Source organism: Artibeus jamaicensis, unplaced genomic scaffold (assembly GCF_021234435.1).
Source record: "Artibeus jamaicensis isolate MK-2021 breed Jamaican fruit bat unplaced genomic scaffold, CSHL_Jam_final contig_518, whole genome shotgun sequence".
In the NCBI taxonomy this organism is placed as follows: domain Eukaryota; kingdom Metazoa; phylum Chordata; class Mammalia; order Chiroptera; family Phyllostomidae; genus Artibeus; species Artibeus jamaicensis.
In genome coordinates, this window is record NW_026521870.1 from 5,401,413 (window position 1) to 5,422,480 (window position 21,068).

Genomic DNA, 21,068 nt, shown 5'->3' on the forward strand with positions numbered 1-21,068 from the left:
CTGCTTGTATCATCATCATAATTTATGTCTTTGCTTATTTATAAAATCTAGAATTATAATGTATGTTATACTAAAATTCTTTTCATTTGCTGAACTGTAAAAAAATGAAATTAATTATATTTTAAAAGATTGTATTTATTTATTTTTAGGAAAGGGAAAGAGATAGAGGGAGAGAAACATTGATTGATTGCCTCTTACATGCCCCAACTAGGGACTGGCCGGCAACCCAGGCACATGCCCTGATAAGGAATTGAACCAGTGACCTTTCACTTTGCAGGATGATGCTCAACCCATTGAGCCATGCTGGCCTGGGCAGAAAAATTAGCTATTTAAAAATCCTTACTACATAGAACCTGCATTCAGCTTTACATCTTTCAATTTAAATCTACCATCTAATTTAATCAATTCCAGTGTAGGTAAATCCATACTTACATTCTATTTAAAAAGAGAGGAAGTCAGGAATATGACTACTATGCATTACCCAATTCACAATTCTATTGTTGTTCATAAAGATGTGATCAGCATGTGAGCCATGTGATCCCTCTTTTAGAACTCTTATAATACTTCTATCATCCTGCTTCTCAGATATATTGCAATATGTATCTTACTCAACTTACTTTATTCTTCCTCTTTGATTTCACAACTGTTACATTCCAAGAGTCAGCTTATCTAAAATTACTGTTATAAAGAATTCTTAAAGACCATAAAAGTGTTAGAATAAGTTTTATTTATTTTATATTCTTGAAGTGGGAAAAAGGCTTTATACTTCAATACTTAAATACTTAAAATAACTATGAAAATGTCATAACAATTCAAAATTTTAGTAATTTAAAAATATAATAAAAATAAAGTTAAAATATATTTAAAAATTTTGAAATTGTCAAGGTCAGAAGACTATTTTCTTACTAGTTAATAATGGACAAAAAATCATACAAAAAAGATAAATAAGAATGTTATCACAAATATTTAAAAATACATATATGGCTAATATACTTAAGAAAATGGGTTAAACCTCACTTAAGTATTTACCAATAAAAAAGAACTTGCTAACAAACGTAATGTCCTGTATAAGCCAGCCTGAGTGAGGAATGGAGATATGCGTTCTCACACATTGTGTACATGCATGAAAAGACATTTGCCAAAACTCTCCTTACAGAAAAAAAGTACAAATTTTTAACTTAGAAATTATACCTTTCGCTATTTACTGGTCCCTTAGCATCAGTAAACAAAACTGTATGTACATGAATATTTAGCATGTTTTTCATAAGATCAAGAGTTAGTAACAATAAAAAAATCCATTAAATAGGAGATTGGTCATTTAAAAGACAATACATTATTCATTATGGAATTTTCTTTAATTTTGGAAAAAGACAAAGTTTATCCATGAGATGAGGGTATCTCCAAGGCACATAATGTGAGAACAGGCAAGTTGCAGATAGTATAATTCTGTATATGTAATACTCCATATACATATGCATGTAAGTTTAAAATTCACGAAATTCCTGGGGTGGAGAGAAATTAACTAAAATTGGTTACTTTGGAGCAATAGAATTGGGAGTTAAAAGAGATTTCCTGTTTTACAAGTTTCTATAATTTTTAATATTTCTTGGTTGTCCATATTACTTTAATAAAACTCTAAAATAAAAATTTGCTTAATAGACAATGATCACCATATCAATTATTTATTAAACAAATACTAAGTATCAGGCTCTGCACAAAGTCCTCCATATTATCACTCTCAATCATTACAAAAATTCCAAAAAACTGAAGATATTTCATTGCGACTAAGAGAGACAAAGTATTTAGGAAGTGATAAATGCCAAATTCAAACTCAGGTTCACTCACTTTCACATCAAATTCTTTATCTCAGTCAAACCATTGGTTATCATGGTATAAACAAGCAACATAATAACTCCAGGTTTCTAGTTATTCTCACTCCCTTTGAAATACTATTATGGTTATGATAATCATTGTGTGAGTTCATTCATTCAACCAGCTTGAGCCTGGTCTGGGCTCTTTAGATTCAGCAGTGAATTAAACAATGTGTGTCCCTCCTCACCCTCCTTACAAAGCCAACATTCTAACAGATGCAGGGGCTGGGCTAGAAAATAAGTCAGGTGCATGTCTCATGGTGCTATGTTATGTCATTTACAGAAAATAAACAAGGGAGAAAAGGAACAAGAACCCAATGGGAAGGGATGCACATTTGAGTGCTTAGTAATCAGACACCTGTCAAGTGTTGTACACAACTCACTTCATTTAGTTCTTATTATTACACCCTTACAGAGTTTTCTCTACTTTTAATAAAAAAAATAAGAATAAGTATTTACCTTCTAATCCCCAGTCATTGTAACAAGTGTCTGGTAACAACTGGATTCACTCATGTCTCTCTGATGCAAACCCTATGTGGTCTCTCACAAAAAGAAGAGTTCCCAAAGATCTGTGTCTAAGTTGACTTTATTACATTGAAAATTTTATCCTCCATTCTACTAAATTTATCCAGGGTTATGGTGAATTTACGTAAGGCAAGTGTTTATTGTCATGTAATAAAACACACCCCTTCAAAATACTGTGGCTATGTAATCCTGTAAAAATGAAAACTTCAATATTCTTTACTCTAAAATGGATGCAGCATTTCTCTGCCTTATTGTTCAGGGTGTATATTTTGCTCAAAATCTAAATATGTGGTTGTAGATTTTACTTAGCTGTGTGCTTTCCGGGTGTTGTGTGCTAAGCTACTCAGGAACTGTTGTCTACGGGATGGAACACTTAACAGCTGCTTCTGGGAATGTAGATTTGATTCTTTGGATTGCTCCTGGGAGTGTGACATTTTCCACTCCAGGAACAGAAGATTTGGGTGGGTAGCATTAGGCTTCTGAATAAATAGTTATCCAATAAGTTCAGTGTCAAATTAGGCATCTATTGATATTTTGCATGTAGTTATTCTGAAATACCTTTCTCTAATATTGTTCATATTTCATTTTAATTTAACTATTCTTTCAATATGTTTAAGATATGCTGTTTTGAAAAGATTCTATTCGAACTCCTGTGCTGGTAGCTATTTCCGAATTGTCGCATTTGTGTGTGTGTGCACGTACACACCTGTGAGAATTAGGTTGAGAAGAAAATATATCAAAGCAGTTTAAATAAATAAAATTAATATGCTTAATCAAAGTATTTAATTAGCTATTATGCTACTATGTAGTAGTAGTATGATATTCATTATGGAATAGTTTTACTAATACAACAAAGATAGAAGGTCACTATTATAAAGAAATTATCTTTTCAGGCAAATAAAATCTCTGTAAGTTATTCTTTTAAAATGAAAAGCATATTATAATAAGATTATGCAAGACCATTTCTACTTTACCCTAAGTGGTCTGAAATTTGGGGGAAAACCCAAATATTTAAAGTATTTTATAACATTATTAATTTTTAAATAAATGTGTCAGTAAAAATACCTTGGAAAAGAGAGCAATGCTGGAGGGAAAAAAAAGAAAAGAGTGCTTTGGATTCCTTTGTTCAGTTGTATTGAACTACTAACATATGATAGGATTTCCCACATGCCCAGAAGGAACAATAAGAGCAAGCCAATGGGAAGGACTGCTTTAAATACAATGTAATGAGCTAAATATATTTCTGCTTGTTTTCATTAAGTTGCTTCATTTCAAGTTTGAGTTGGAAGCATTTACTTAGAGGCCTGTCTGATAGGTGAGAATTTGACCCGAAGATTTTGATTTTTCTTGTGGGATTGTAAAACTTCCATTGTAAAAATGGATTCTTACTACTGAGCACCCTCCCACCCCAAATCACAAGGGCTTCTATTTTGATTAGATTTAAAATTAATGGCTTTCTTTTAAATTAATTCAGGAATATATGTATATGTATAATAAAAGGTTATTTTAAAGAGTAATTCTATTTAAAAGTAATTTAACAGTTGTATTTTGGCTGAAAAATTAAGAGAAATTTAATATTTTGATTTTTTAGGGGGATTTTGCTATACCCATGAAACTTTTATGAAACTAACAGGAAAAAAATGATAAACAGTTAAGCACTTCCTGTTAGAACAATAGACTTTCCTTTTTTAAAGTCTGTCACCCTTGTTGAGTGACAGAGTCTCCAACTATTTTCAAAATCATTATTTTCGATGCACTTCAGATTAGGGCTGCATAGAAAAGTGTGTTTTCTCTAAACTTCATGAGTTTAGCAAGATAATCATGACAGAGAAGAGGAATTCTGATTTACCTTCCTAATTTACACTTTTCACACTCGTACCCCCAGTTCATCATTTGGAATAATGATTGTGTGGTGAAACAGAACACGTTAGAGGCAGCTTTAGTTCCTTTTTTCTCCCTGGCTTCTGACTTACTTGGATGGGAATATAGCCAAAAATAAAAAAATATAATAAAATAAAATGCTGTCTATTATCTCAGATATAGGTAATAGGTCTTCTCCAGTCCAGCCGTGCCAGTAATGTGATATGTGTGGGTTTCTTTCCTCTTTTTTTTTTTTTTTAATTATCTCTAGCAACCAACCACTCACTGGGATTTGACGTGGTGTGTGTGTGTGTGTGTGTGTGTGTGTGTGTTTAAGCATATTTAAACTCACACACTTTCTGTAATGAGAGCTTCAGTGTAGATTTTTTTCTGCAGAATACCATTTGGCCCTACTAAGAATTATTTGTTCAAATGTTGGAGCATTTAATTGAAAAATTCTTCTTAGATTTTTTAAAGGTAAGTAATATGATTTATTTTAATAAAAAAGATTTCTATCTCACAAATGAAAAGAAATGACACTACCATATAAACACTCTTAAGAAGTTATGTAACAACAACAAAAAGTAGTTGCTGTTTTATTCTAGTTACTAGGCTTTATTTAAAATTAGGTTTGTGTTATTGTCCAAGTTATCAATCTTCTACATTTTATGTTTAAAAAATATTAAATCTTGTTTAGTGGTCAAAGATATTTCACTTTTTTATGTTTAAAATGTTTTTCTGTAAACATTTATTTGCTAATATTTTAAATGATTTACAATCCAGTTAAGATTGTTGTGGAACTTTCATTGCATACTTAGGTTATTCAAACATGATTTTTAATTTAAATTATGAATAAAATCATCATAAATGAAAATCAGTATAGTAGGATCAGTTCTTATAAATTACTTGCCACTTGTATATGAACTTGCTCTCTAGTATGCAATTGTTAATTACCTACTACTTTATATAGTCATTAGCTTATTTAATTCTCTATCTGAATGGCACAATTTTTGGTGAACTTGACTTTGTCTACATGGTTATATATAGTGTGTATTGGGGTATGTTCTTATTAAAATTTTTTTTTAATGTATAAGCATCGTAACTGCTCTGGGAATGGTAAATTATATTGATTCCAAATAACGATTCTAGATTTTATCACTAGCCCAAGTGTCAATTATATAAAATTTGGTGGCAGAATAAAAATAAACCAAAATTGATGGTTTGGGTTATTTAGGAAGCTTATCACAAATATCAGAAAATTATTATCTTGAATGGTGAGATCAAGTATAAATAAAACATAAATCATCATGAAGAAATGAAAAGTTTCAACTTAATTACAGTAAAGGAAATCTATTTATAACTATAAGTGGCATAAATTTTCTAGAATAAATCTGTTATTGGAATTGAGTAACATGTTAAAATATATATTTTTTAATTGTTTGCATGTATTTTTCAGTTCACTCCTATGTAATTTTATGTTAGTAATGTCTTGTGAATGTAAAGTCAATATTGTTTAAATATTGGTTCACAAAATAACCAAAATAATTTTTTTAAACTTTCATCATATAGAGACTCTAGGGGTTCACTGAAATTTATGAAAGAAGAAATATGAAGACATTTTTTAATTTATCAGAATCATTATGAAACCAGAACAATGTATCAGATCCACAGTCTTCATATAATAAGTTAGGATGGGAAGAAAATCACAATTATAACTGGAAAGGGACTTGGAAAGGCTATACTGAGAATTTTGTAGTTTACCTCAAAAATATAGTTGCAGTATTTATTTCTTACAAATATTTGGCTATGTTTACTCACATTTGAATCTTATGGATTTTTTTTGTTTCTGAAGAAACTAATTTTGTAACTGTTTTCTGATTTAATTACAATGTGTTTTAGTTCACCAGCTTAAATCATGGCTAAAAGTTTCCAGTAGCTTTTTCTAAACCTAGTAGCTTTCTGTTCATTTGAATGCCATTCTAAGTTTCTGTGTATAAAAAGAATAAAGCATCTCATCCAATTATATTATAACCTAACTGTTTTGCAAATAATTATTTCTATTTGCAGGAACTATATGCATTTATCAGTTGTTTATGATAATACTTGGTAAATATGAACTAACATTATGCTATGGTGGTTTAATATAACATTTTATAACATTTCAAAATAACAATAACATTTGCTATGATAGGAATTTTTATACATATCTCATTTAACTTTATTTGACATTTGCAACCTTATTTCATGTATAATATACCCATCATAGAGAAAGCTGAGTCACAGGGAAACTATAATATTAAGACTCAGAATTAAACCAAATTATTTGACTTCAGGGTCCAAAATCTTAACCATTACAAATCTTATAATATCTTACTATATAGTAGAGTTTGGGGTGGAAGATAGATAATAGCATTCCTGTCTAGGGTCCAAAGCTTAAGGACAGCTCTAAACCTAAGCAGCTATGACTGTCATCATTTCAAAGCCAGAGTCTTCCCTGTAATCAGGTACTCCAAAGAGTATTCCAGAAGACAGGCTTGTTTCTAGACAGACCCTTTCATATATGAAGTCCAGTATACTTAATGGTTTTAGTTATTTAAGACTACCATCAAAATAAGTTTTATATTGTAGATTCAAAAAGTGCAATTTAGTGTATTATTGTTTTATACTATACATTTTCTCTATTATATATTTTTATCTCCAGATATTTTGAATGGAATTGTGCATAGAAATGAAAAAGACTGTGTGGTAACTTCGATAAAAAAGAGGTTTGAGACCTATTAATCTAGTTTTTTAAAAACACTCTTCAGAGCACTTGGTTCTGTAAGGATGACTCCTTGGCCAAGAGAGGCGTGGCTGGGGCAGGAAATGGTCACAGTTTCTGCCCCCTTTTAACAGAATGGTTTTTCTTTGACCTATGTTTATATATTGGGATTATATATAAAATTTACTCTTTTATAACTTTATTATATTTTATCCCCCTTATCCCCTCTCACCTCCACCTTTCTTCCCCCTCCATAATCACCACACTTTTGTTCCTGAGTCTTCTTTTTTCTTGTAAAATTTACTTTGGAAGAAGAATTCTATCTTTAAAACAGAAGTTTATAAAGTACTTATCTGAAGCCCTTTATCTATCCACATGATAAATTATAGCCAGAGTTAAAGAATTGACTTAAATCCATTTCATTTCACTTGGATTTGAATCTGAAACTTTACCAAATCTGAGAAATCACGGCTTTGTCAACACACCTAGATATGGTATAGGACAAGAGTGCGAAAGGGAATTTAATTAATTTTAAAAGCTAACTCCCATCATTTATATCCAACATGTTCAACTAATCAACCCTCTATGTGAAAGTTCAAAGTGGGTTTTGTGAGCAGAGACTATATTTATTAGGTGGGGAAGACTGTGTGTCAAAAGAATAACTGTGTGTAGTGAAGAACACAGAGCTGTGTGGTTTTCTATTTTGAGGAACTTGCAAGGAAGGCTTACAAGTAGAATAGGAAATTTGAGGTACTGCTCCCTCATGAGTAAGAAAATACCATTCAGGTCCTGGTATTCATTTATGGTACAAGAAATCTTGCAACCCGAAATTCTTCAAGTTTTGTAGTTCACATCCCAGGAAGTTTTGCCATGCCATATTTTTTCTGGGTGGAGTTTCTTAGAAAACACAGCTTTATCTCACATGGGAATCGAGTTCCTGACAATGGGAATCTTCTGACTTTCTGACGTATGTATTGGAACGACTTCTGGTGGCTCAGTCTTTCAGTTTCTATGACTAGGTTTTCAACATAGTGGAAAGGCACAAAGATCATAAATTCATTCCAGAGATGTTCTAGGGGGTTGACAGTAGAAAAAGAAATATTCTATTCTTTATTCCTTCAGGAAATCCCCCGGGAATAAGATGCCCTCACTAATTCTACAAAAGGAATTGGATTATTATCTATAAACTGAGAAGATACAGCTTATTTTCCTTGTTTCTTACAGGAGTCTCAATAATAAGTTTTAGTTTAGCTACCTGTGATTAATCTGTGCTTTCTAAATGTAGGTATTTTAAGCAAGAAGCAAATTATTAAAGATACAAATGTCTATTCTATATGAAGGAAAAAATAATAATAAAGAATGAGAATCCCAAATTAGCAAGTGAGATAAACTACCTATTTTAATATGTAAAGAGCTGTGTTATTAAGAAGACCAAGGGCATAAGATTCAAAATTTGCATGTTCTCAATATCTAACTTTGAAAGAAAAGTGGGAACAAACTACATTTTTTTTCCTGAGAGTAAACATGAGTGGAAAAGCCATTGAATAGAATGTGCTACTAGCCCAAACTTTTCCCTTATGTTCTCAGTACATGTATTACATAATGTGTTTTGTTGACCTTTGCCTCTATTTAATAAAACTGATCATAATTTTGTGGTATGAAGCATAAGGTTAAAGTGCAATTACAGGAGCAATACTTAATTACTCATGATGATATCAAGTTACTGAAGAATAATAAATGAACCCAAGTATGTCCAATACTTTGCTTATGCTTAGGAAAACAATGTTGGAAACTTACAACATGTTAACAAAAGTGGGTCAATCAAAAAATCTGAAAGAGATAAACTTAATCTTGTTCTCTCTTTCTTTCTCAAAAATATCAGTATTAAAGCAATGTCAGATTAATACCTATTTCTTTGCATATAGATCATCCAGACTAGTGTTGGACTATAATAACTTTCTAACCACATGACTCTACAGAATAAATTTCCCAACATTTCTGTTTTCTGATGAACCTGATTCAGCAGCAGTAATTGTATACCTTTCACTTCAGTTTTCAGTTCACAGGAGGCAGAGTCTGGGAAGTACCCAGGTATCCCCATTACTTGACATATGCAGGCCCAGTGTCCTTAGTGGTCATAATGGTGAGTTTTCAGGTTTAGAAAGGGAGGCATTGGAGAACATGAGCTGCTCCCTGAGTCCTGAAGTGGATGCTCTTGGGACTGTTCGCTCCTTGTTGAAGCTCTTCCTTGCACTACAGGGAGCTGCTTTCATAAAAGAGGAACATTCTGGATCAGTCAGATAGATTCACTACTACAGTATGGCATAGAATCTGGAAAGGAGGAAATGTATGCACATGTATCTCTTTCAGCAACAATAGAATTGCAATTTTTAAATCATTTTATATTCCATTTGTCAGATTTGCAAATGACACTGATATTATATAATTTGTAGTGAAATTTATATAGGACATAAAATAACTTTCCTAAAAGGATGACTTAATCTTTGAGTTGTATTTTTTTTTTGATTCATGATGTTATATTAACAAAACTGGGTACTGACACTAGATTTCCTGTCTCAATTTTTAAATGGGCTTGCAAAGCCATCAGTCTCTATGGGGATTGTCCTAGAGCATTCTAAAGGTGGAAAGGAGAGTGTCAGAGGAACCAAGTTAGAAATCACATTCTCTAGGTTCCCACTACTGCTGCAATCATAAAAATTCTGTCTATTAATCTTCCATGTAAGAATTTGAGTGAAGACTGGATAAGCTGCTTAAGTTAAAAACTGATCTGATTTTAGCTCTTTTCTTTACACAAGAGGAAAATGAGGTATAGAGTGATTAAAAGGTTTGCCCATGGTCTCCTATCAAGAGTGGCAAATCAGTTTTTGGTTTAATCTCTGATATACTAATCTCAGTTACACCCAGTTGGATCCCGTATTTGACTGATAACTTGCAGATGAGCACTGGGGGATTGACTATGAAACAGGCATTCAGTAAATTTTCCTTATAAGCTATCTTGAAAATGGTTATTTGTTTAAAGTACACAGAACAGTGGGATGATATCCTGTACTCAGCAATTACTATGGTTGTTTAAAATATTATGCTTCAATAAAAAATTAAGGTGCTATACAGTTATACCTTGCAAGGTAATTCTACTTGATAAGATGCAGTCCTTTTATCAGCTTTAAATAACTTGGCCTGTTGTATTATGACAAACCTGTCCAAAGCTGTAAGAGGTAGCCTGTTGTATGATTTAGAGGGGAGGGCAAGCTATTCTTCGTACTTGACCGTCAAGCAATTAATAAAAAAACCAACCCCACTTGCTCAGTGAGATGAAATTCAACAGGAAAAGTAAGTCACATGTTTAGGTTTTTGTAATTTTCCATCTGAAAGACACGTGACACCAGTGACTATGCAAGTGTCTTAACCTCCAGGACTTCAGTGTGACTGGCTTTGTTGCATCCTGATGTACAGTGGAAGTATCCCAGGTATAAGGCGTAAGTAGAGGCATATCTCAATGGATAAGAAAAACCAAAAATGAATGAATAAAATTGCCATGGAAAAATTTTGTAACACTTTCTTCATTCTGGAAAATATATATATATTTTCTCTATTTCTTACCATTATTTTCTTAGCTATGCAAATAATATTCTTGAAAAATTAACTGGTTCCTTAGGTGGAAATAAATACTAATAAAATTGTAAGACTGGTAAAACTGATAAAGAAAACTGTGAAGAGAAATTTGAGACCATAACAAAATGTAATTTTTATTATTACATTTACAGTGTTGACAAAAATATGCCGTCATGACTTTCTTTTTGTAGCCTGCATTCTGTTGGCATTTATGTTTTCCTTAGCTGTAGGCATTTTGAAGTGGGAAGGTATGTTTATAAGCTACAATGCACATTCTGACTGCTTATCAATGTCAAGTTCACTCCATTTTTTAAAATGCTGTTACAGTGATGAAGCTCAGATGAATGTGGTTTCAAGTATTAGTAAGAAGTAATAAACTCTCATCAACCTTGTTACAAGAGGATTCACTCATTCCACCAATTGTTTTCTGCCAATCTTTATGAAATAGCCAGATGGTAAAAAGAACAAAAACTTAGGAGGTGAAATACATACTGACAGAAACTAGTTTATTTTAATGGATTGGCATGAATCAGTTGCCATGACAATATAAAGTATATTGCAAATGAATATGTAAAAATTCTTTGAGACTATTAACAAAGCAATGCTTAGCATTAAAACTATGCATATTTTCTTTGGATTATTTGCACCTTTAATCTATACAAAAGTTAATTATTAACAATAAAATTGAAAGTAAAGAACATTTCTTCAAAATATTTCAGTGTTTTCAACAATTCAAGAAACAACTTAGGCATGAGGTCAGTAGTCATGAAATGGGATTTTCTTTCATAGTAATGATAATTGGATATTACTATTCTAGTATTAATTTTCTAATATCGTATTTTCCCAATTTACCCATGTTTTTTGTTTGTTTGTTTGTTTTAACAGATAGCTGACAAATGATTAAAAGAATTGATTCTTTCTGAGACTCATCAGATTACTTTCTGTAAAGTGCACACCTTTCTGTTCATTTGCAAATAAGGTATCGTAAAGAAAAAGTCTTACCATACTTGCTTAGTTAGCACTTAGATGGAGAAGTCATCAGTCCCCCCACATGCGGTCTGTAGGAGATCTCCAGGCGGGGTGTGGATGGCTACTTGAGCTGAGAAGCCAGATAGAGGGTGAGGATGCAACCAAGTTGCACCAGCTGAGGAAAGATAGTTGAGGGTGAAAGTACAAGTAAAGCATGTTGTCCCTAGATAAGGCTTCAACATTACATATCCCTAAGAAGAAAATTGAAGAGGAGAGTTTTTGAAGAAATGCTGTATATGATATCTTTAATTTCTACCACTGGTAGGTAGTAAAAAGCAAGAAAGGGGAGGGTCTAATCTAGAACATCCATTTTTAAAACAAAAAGAAAAGTATGTGCTTCTTGACAACTGGGAAAATAATCTGTTTCAGTACTTTGTTTTCTTTGAACTTTGATCTGTTTGCATTGATATTCAAGCTTCTGCTTTATGGCCTCTTTCCAATCATAGAACCAGAGCTCTTGGAACCTGGGAGTTTAAAAGAAGCAGGTGCTGAACCTTAATTTTCCTCCTCAACAAGAAAAATGGGCTGTGATCGTAACTGTGGGCTCATCACTGGTGCTGTCATTGGTGCGGTTCTAGCTGTGCTGGGAGGCATTCTAATGCCCATTGGAGACATGCTGATTGAGAAGACAATTAAAAAGGTACAAGTAGCCTAAATTTTTTTTTCCTCATTCTGATTCATTCTATCTTCCATCCCTTATTTTCTTTGAGTACCTGTTTTACATTTCATAGTAACTGGCAACTTTGTGTCTTCAATACAAAAGTGATTATGAACCACCACAATGGTGCATGATAGAAAAATGTTCAAATTATAATGCATATTTACCAAGAATGAATTGCTGCCTTAAGTATAAATATTAAATTCTGATAAAAGCTATTAATAGGTACACAGGTTATTGAAGTAATTGTTTCTGTCTAAAGAGTATGATGGCATGCCTTTGAATAAAAAATAGGTAAGTGCATTTTGTGAGGGTACAAGTCTAAACAGTAGATGTACTTTGGTTAATACTGAGAAAAGTATATATCTATATTTATAATACATAACATATATGAATACATAAATACATATTATATAGTCACTGAAACATAATTGTGTTTCATAATGAATCAGGAGTTTTTAGTAAAACGGGTAAACTATTTTTTATTTGGTAAACTGCTTTTTATAATATTTGTAATAAAACATGCTTGTCTTACAAATATTTCCTATTTATAAAGCTTCATGTTTGACTCTTAGGAAATACTTTCAGAAGTGTTATTTAGGGCATGTCCCCGTGTCTCTGCACCAAGCAGACTTTAGTTGTTACTAAGTTACAGAGGTTTGTACAACAAACTAACATTTATTTCCCACCCTAGCAGCTTCTACTCAGTTTCACACTCACCAGTGTTAACTGGCGGAGGAAGGAAGACTAGGGTAAGGATACACCGACTGCTGAAGTCCTAAACCAGGGGTAGCGAGTTCAAATGGCTTCAGAAGTTTAGAGACAGAATTAAAGATAAGAAATAAAAAAGGGAAGCTACAAAGAACAAGATAAAATGGATGGGAACTATTGTGAACTTGAGAATGTGTGTCTACCTGAAGCCAGGTATGTTTCTTTTTTCAAAACATAATTCTGGCCAAATAAAACGTATCTGAGCACCAGCCTCAGCTCTCGGCCTGGTTAGATGTCAGTGGCTTAGACAGAGTGTTAATAAGTAGACTGCACAGTGGAGAACAGCAAGATTTAAACCGAAAAATGGGCCACACCTACCAACTCATACTGAACTTTCTGTTACTGCCAATGTTTTTATCTCCCTTACCCATTCATCAACACTTGGCCTCTTGCTCTTAACAGAAATATAAATATTTATATTTATAAATATATTTCATCCATTCTATTTCACTGAAGCATTGACTTAATTGACTATTATGAAGAATTACGTTTAAGTATAGTCATTCATAATGAAAAGTTATATTTTCTGATATGTCTTTCTTTAGCTAAAATTATGAAGGTTTTAAAATTAAAAGAAATCATCTCATTGTACCATTATAGCTGGCATTTTACTATAAAGATAAAAATATAGGACATTTTTAGGTTCTTATGCTTGCATGATATACTTGCTCCATAATAATACAATCATTTCTGGCCTTTCTGTCACTAACAAATTGTAAATCTTCAGTACTATGAATTTCACTGAAAAAAAATATTATCAATTGAATGTCATCTCCTTCTTTGGAATTCCCAATTTTCTTGATGTTACTTTTGATGTAGTTTGATAGAGACAGACAGACAATAGCGAGGTAAAGCTTATGTAACAGTGTGAATGGGCTTTGTGTTTGCTGACCACTCTGTAAACCGTGCTCCCTCCTGGACTTCCTGTGGAGAGAGACAGACTCAGTGTGCACACTAGCACATAGTCAGCAACTCCTCTTTTGGAAAGGTCTCCAGAATAGGGGTATCACAATGATCTCCCGCTGAACAGTGTTTTAGACTGAGACTATTTGTTTTGGATACATAACTGATGATCAGTAGCTAATTATTGATCATAATTTTTCTTCCTGCAGCAATATTAGTACATATAGACTCTCTGTTAGGTGGCAGACAAGCTTCTAGCATCTATTTTAATTGTCAAATATTTATTTCTATGTTCATAATAACTAAACCTGAGAAAATAAGTTTTGAGACATTAAAAATTTGCTCTTCTATAGGGACTAAAAGAATAAAATAAATTTTTTTCAACAAATTTAAGATTAAACTGGGGGGAAAGCATATTGTAAAAAAAAAAGTAGAAATGTGTGAGACTCTTAGGACTGAATTCTATAATGTGTAAATGAAAACATAAATGCTATTTAGAAATAAAACTTTCAGTGTATCCAATAGCTTCTGGAAGAAGGTGAGATTTGGGTTGGATTTTGAAGAACTGTAGAATTTTGAAGTTCAGAGAAAGCTGCAATTACAGGCATGAAAGGATTGATTAACATTATGGAAAAGTTGTGAAAGTTCAGTTGAATATTGTGAAGAAGAAAGGAAGAATATAGAAGATGCACCAAAAATATGGGGTTAACAAGGGATGATTAGAGAGACAACATTATGGGGTGAGATTTAAAATGCTTTGAACATGAAGCAGAAGAATATTTAATTATGTATAGCTAATCATTGTTGATGTACGTTTTCTGGTAGGTGTGTAAGATGCAACAAAACCTGCAGTTGGAGATCAATGTCATCAAATGGCTAGAATTTATTTAGTGGTGCTAAGAGTTTCATATGTATAATTTATTTAATGTTCATAAATACTATAAGAAATTATTATTATTTTACCCATTTTATAGTCACAAGACCTTAGAACAACTTGCCAGCTGACCTAGCCAAAAGGAGGAGGAACCAGTTTCCAAACTTAGGCAATCTCAGGGCAGAAACTAGTTGATACACCAGTCTTGTACTCCATCTACAATAGGAAAGTGTTGGAAAGTGAGAAGACCCAAAAGAGCAAAAGAAGGAAAAAACATGTAGGGCATGACCACTTTCAAGGAGCATGTGTGACTCTCCTTTAATCTTTGCACATTTTGTAATAAAGCCCATCTATTCCAGTGGGATACAGTTCATAGAAAGAACTGATGGGTAGTGAGATGCTGTGGCCATTTGAATGGAGGGACTAAGAAGAGAGAGGAGTACAAACTACATTGTATCCAGTCAAGTTACCGAGTGAAATGTACACCTTGGGAGACTGCAACACAGAGATTTTATGAATAGTTTCATATGAACATCAGTACCTATTTCAAAGGTCAGAGTTCAGATAGATTTTTACCATTATTATACAGACTACAGATAAAACTAAATAGTACCTTTGCTTGCCAGAGAGCTTGAATGTAGAAACAAAGGAGCAGAGAAATCACTATATGATTTGTGCATAATTTGGTGGTGAAAGACAAAGCAGAAAAGAGAAAGAAATAATTTTATATGAAGAAATAAAAACAAGAGTATAATATTTTGGCAGCTAATAGGTAACCAGAACCCCAGGAAAGAGAATGAAATGTACTCAGGCAAAAGAAAATTAAGGAAATAATGGTTAAAACATGGTCAGATTTTGGAGTATGACTTCAGTAGAATAGGGTCAAAAGAGGGGGTGAAATACAGAATAGAGTGTTTTCCCTTCTTGTTTTGAAATGAGGGTTTTCTGTGCAACTTTTTGCAAGACTAAAGGGAATAGTATGAATCTAGGCTCTGGAAGGAGGAAGGGATACAAAACTGAAATCTGAGAGAAAAATGAGTTCCAAAAAACCTATTAAAAATAGTTTGCATTGTATCCCAACTATGTACCCTTCGACACAAGCCATTATCAGAATCCCTTCAATGATCAGGGTCTGTGGTCCATTTACAACTGAGCCCGATTTTCGTCTCACATTTCTATTATCCATGTTGAGTTTGACAATTTTACCCATATAAAGATATTGGGACTGTTTTATTTGCTTAAATAAGATTCTTTTATTTTTCCTTTAGTATTACAAAGCTATATTTTTAATGAGGCTGGCATATGCATGTGTCCAGCATATAGTAAAAGTCAAATGTCTGAATTAGGTACAAACTCAGAGAGCCAGGTGTCTTACACCAGCTTCAGGAGCACTTAGGTTAACGCCGTTGTTTTACGAATATCTCACACAAGTTTTCATACTGGTCAGTTTTTTGTTTGCCATTAAAACTCATTGAAGATTATTTTCTTCCTTTAATTAATAGCACCTTGGAAAAAGTTATTACCTGTACACAAGCACCATTAAAAAAATTAAAGTGTTTAACTGCAAAATATCAGAAGATCATCTTATATTGCTGTTATTTATAAACTATAAAGTCAGAATTCTATGATATTTTCTAGTTCTAAAAGATGACACTCTGATACCAGAATTTGAAATGGTCTGAAATAGCTTACTTTCCTTCCTGTGTGTGTGTATTTTTTAATTTTCATCTAAGGCTATGTTTACTGATTTCAGAGACACAGAGAGAGACATCAGTGTGAAAGAGAAACATCGATCATTTGCCTCCCATACACGCTCCGAACAGGGATCAAACCCACAACCTAGGTATATGGTCTGACTAGGGACCAAACACACAGCCTTTGGAGGAGGTATAGGGTTCTGCTCCAACCAACTGAGCCGCCCAGCAAGGGCCATGCATATATTTTTCACTCTTTATTTACACGGAATGTTTTCTAGGGGCTTTATGCTTCTTTTTTATACATTATAGCAGAAAACCTTCTTATCAACATTCTATCCCGTGGTTCTTAATAGACTTGTGTCAAGTCAGTATGTTTATGCAGCCTTGCTAGGGAGACTGGAAGTCAATGGCCTAAGCTGCCAGAAATATGGAAACTACCAGGTCACTTTGAAAAAGGGCAAAGTTCTGCCACCACTTACAAGATCATCTGTCACTCAACTTTGTTTATCTCACTTGATAAAAATTTAGTGAATATTGTGTCGCATAAATGATTTTAAGTAAATTTTAATTTAGTTTCCCTATTATATTAACTATAGAACACCAAGAAGGAAATACGTTTTTTCTTTTTTACAAAATATGGAACTCTTCATGAATTTGCGTGTCATCCTTGCACAGGGGCCATGCTAATCTTCTGTGTATCATTCCAATTTTACTCTATGTGCTGCCAAAGCGAGCACTTTTCTTTTTATTGATCTATTAAAAGACTAATATTCAATTATATCATCATTTAATTATACCCTCCTTTTCTTCCTCCAGTTCTCGAAAAGAATAACTTTTAGTAGCTTGTAATAAATGCTTAGTAAATTAAAATAACTGTTTATGTTCATAAAATGACTAAATTTTTGAATCAATAGATCACATTTTAATAATATAAATTAATTTACATTTATATTAATGTCATAACATATGCTTATAATATTTCTAGATATAATAAAATAGTTTGTACATTTTTATAGTATCTAAAATGTTCAAAAAGAAATGCCTGATGTATTAGTCATTAAAGAACATAAACTTTTTAAAAATTTAATGACAACATATGAGTACATGAAAGAATCCAAAACAAATCTTAAATGAATATAGCAGTAAAAAATGGATTAAATGCTAGAACTATTTTTATTTTAACAACAATAAAATCACTTAAAATCAGTGTTTCAAGAAATAGCAGGGAGGAATATATAATCTTCTTCCTCTAGCCCAGAGTAATATCGACACAGTTTACTTTTCATGACAAATATACAAATCTCCCATTTTAGGTTCTTACATACATTCTAGCAGGCTAATTTGGGGGTTTTAGAAAGCTTAATTCAATCAGATTTAGTACATTTTATCCTGGGTATTCATTGATAACTTGATAATCTGAGACTAAAGCCAGTTTTTGATTTGGCACCACTCATATTCTAATGTCCCTTGTTTTCTCCCCGTGCACACACACACGTGTGCGTGTGAAAATGAGAAACACTTTTGAACATGGGGAAATTGCTTGTAATGGTTCTAATGGAGTAAATTGTGCTGGTGAGTGTGGAGAAAAAGATTACCTACTACAGTATGTTCTGCTTTTTAAGGAAGTTTTGATTTAGTTGGAGTACAAATGTGGAATGATTAAGTAGTAGAAAAACAAGTTTCACAGGATGTTACATAAGTTGTTGTCACATGGCTTGTTCAGCTAGTAAGTAATATAAACAAACCAGTTAGAACAGTTTAGAAGTAAATGATATTAGCATTTTTTCCTAAAGAATAGATAGAATTTGTATAGTGATAATAGCGAATATGTTTAATAAATACTGTGTTCAATGCTACATGGGCTAACAGTATCAGCACTATTCTAAGAGTTTATATTTATTAACACTTGTAACAAATTATGAGGATAATTATATAATTAAACTATATTCTGTTAATTCTGTTATAGTCAGTTAATTCTGACTTTCAGAAGTACTAATTTCATATGGTTTAATGCTATTATCTCCATTTTACAGATGAGAAAACTGAGGTACAAAATAATTTAGTTACTTGCCTGAGTCTAAATAGTTAGTACATGACCAAACTGAGGATCAAACTCATAGCATCTTAGATTCATTCTTTACCACTTCAGTCTGTGCTTTGAGGGAAAAAGCCACTGTGCTTGGTCAGTGTGAGGGTACAATAAGGAAATCTAACTTATAGATTAAAATTTGCTATCCATGATTCTTTCCTTCTTACTGTTTTACAATATCTTTGAGCAACATATCTTCTATAGCTATGCCTTCATACTCCACACATGGGAAAATATCAAAGGCATTTTAATAATTATATATACTAAAATTGTCAGTTGCATAGTACTGTTTCCTTATAATAGCAATAATCAAGTAAGCATGTGACTAGATAGAAGATATTACTGTCAAAAATGTCTGCCTTCAAATTAATGAAACAGAATAGAAATTTCATGGTCAATGTCTTTCAAACCCAACTGGAGACCATGCCACATGAGTCATCAGGTTGGAATCCAGCCATTTCTGTGGCTGAGTAGTCTGTATATTTTAAAATCAGGGACAGATACTGGTGCATGCATCAACCAAATGAGACAATCTTAAATTACATTGTTTTTTCTGGGCATGTCATGATCAGCTTCATACTTCAAATTTAGTGAAAGATTTGCAAAATAGTCCAGATAGTCCAAGTCCAATTTAAATTAAGGCCTTTTAAATTCACAAAGGACATAAAATCTTTTTGAAAAGTACTTGTGACATATCTAGTCTTGGTAGTCAAGGAGCGGCTGTACAATTTCCTAATACATAGAGTAGTGTTGGGACCAGAGGAAATGAAGTCCTATTTTGACTGCTTTAAAATTTTTCTTTGTCATTAAACAAATCATGATGCTGTGGAAACTGCACAAAATTGTAGTAAAAATATCTGGTCTCTATATTATCAGCTACTACATTGTTATATGTTACTGAACCAGAGGTCTGTTTTCTCTAGGACCCATTTCTACTTCTGAAAAAATGGGTGGGGTTAGATGATGCTAACTTTCACAGTTGATAATTCAATGCATGTATTTTAAATGTGTGTGTTTCAACGTTGCCATTTAAAAATATCATCAGATCAATGGTTAGGGCAAAGTGACTTGTGGCTCTTAGAGAAAAGGCATATTACACTTTGTCCTCTGGTGTTAAATACATATGCATTACAGTTAGGGATGTATTCTGTCCTGCCAAGAACGTTCTATCACAGTCTCTTTTCAATTCTGTAAGCTCTTATTGATTTTCCTTCATTAAGAACTAAAATAAAATATCTGCCTAGAGAGGTATATGTTAAATAATTGATATTGCATTAGTCCTTAAGATTCTTAGAGTGTGAAGAGTAACATGTAGATGAATAGGTCCGTGTGTGTGTAAGTCTCTTGAAATGGGTAAATTAATACATCTCTCAGCTTCTGTATAGATTTCACCTTCAACATCCTCATTAAACATCTTTACACTTAGAAAAATAGCCATAATACATTATCCATAGGTAATTTTGTCTTAATATTGGGCTTGTTAGTATGGAAATCAGACTTTCTGGGACCAAATGGAAGTTTTTCAAGGACAATTGGTGGTAAAAGTAATAGGGTCTACCAACACTTCAGCAACTCCAGTATACCCAGTGTAGATGATTGCAACAGAAGGATTTTGTAATGGTGTTTCAGATTGGTGCTGTGTTCTTCTCTAAGGAATTCCCTTCTTCTCTGCTTTAAGCAATAAGTAAAGTTTCCTGAAAATATGAAAGTCAATTTGACTTTTACCAACTACATACAGAGGGGACAGGAAAAAAAGTAATAGAGTAGGGTAAGAGAGGACTAGTCTAAGGGTCAGAGCCTGGGATTCTCTGTGTGATTCTTCTATGATATGCCTAAGTTTTCTTTGGGCCAGCTACCTGGTTTCTCAGGGCCCCAGCATGTTTTCTTAGAAAATGTGATGATAATATCCAATGTCCCTTCCTGATCCCTAGTTTTCTTCCTCTTCCTCTAGCACACTAAGGTAAGTTGAAACTTTCCATCTGGGCATTTTGTCCGAGGTTTTTAACTAGAAATACTGCCTGCTACAAAATCACCTTCATTGGCAGTAGGTACAATAGCTTCCAGCTCAGAGAGTGAAATCTGTGGAAGGCAATTTGGAGAAAAAATGAAACTCCCTTATTTTACAGAAAATGAAATTAACCCTGAGAGATTTGATGACTTTCCACTCAGTCCCACAGTTCCTAAAAAAAGGAACAATTTTCTAATGTAGGGTTTCTGATTCTATCACTGGCATTGTTTTTCTACTACATAAGGGCATCAACAATTTTTAATGGATTTCATGAAAGAATAGTAGGCCAACTTCCTTATTTAACACTTTTATTTAAAACATAGTAATCTAATAATAATGAATTAGCCCTGGCAGTGTGGGCCAGTTGATTGGAGCATTATCCCATACAC

The 21,068-nt window shown here is 32.9% G+C and overlaps 1 protein-coding gene and 1 non-coding gene across 8 annotated transcripts in view; one reads left to right on the forward strand and one right to left on the reverse strand.

Annotated features, from left to right (window-relative positions):
- Positions 1-21,068, forward strand: part of CD36 (CD36 molecule) — an 83,746-nt gene that overhangs the window by 39,287 nt on the left and 23,391 nt on the right. For 3 of the 7 annotated variants that reach the window (XM_053668919.1, XM_037137018.2, XM_037137020.2), the window contains 3 exons: positions 4,653-4,733; positions 11,536-11,629; positions 12,126-12,319. In XM_053668919.1, coding sequence (XP_053524894.1) covers positions 12,200-12,319 — 120 coding nt within the window. In that variant the 5' untranslated portion in view covers positions 4,653-4,733; positions 11,536-11,629; positions 12,126-12,199. Of the gene's footprint in view, positions 1-4,652; positions 4,734-10,491; positions 10,515-11,535; positions 11,630-12,125; positions 12,320-21,068 lie in introns of those variants that run through there. The other 4 variants (XM_053668920.1, XM_053668921.1, XM_037137021.2 and 1 more) reach the window with 2 other exon arrangements.
- On the reverse strand, positions 17,213-17,319 carry LOC119043136 (U6 spliceosomal RNA). Its single transcript, XR_005081368.2, has one exon. It is a non-coding gene; the product is annotated as a U6 spliceosomal RNA (small nuclear RNA).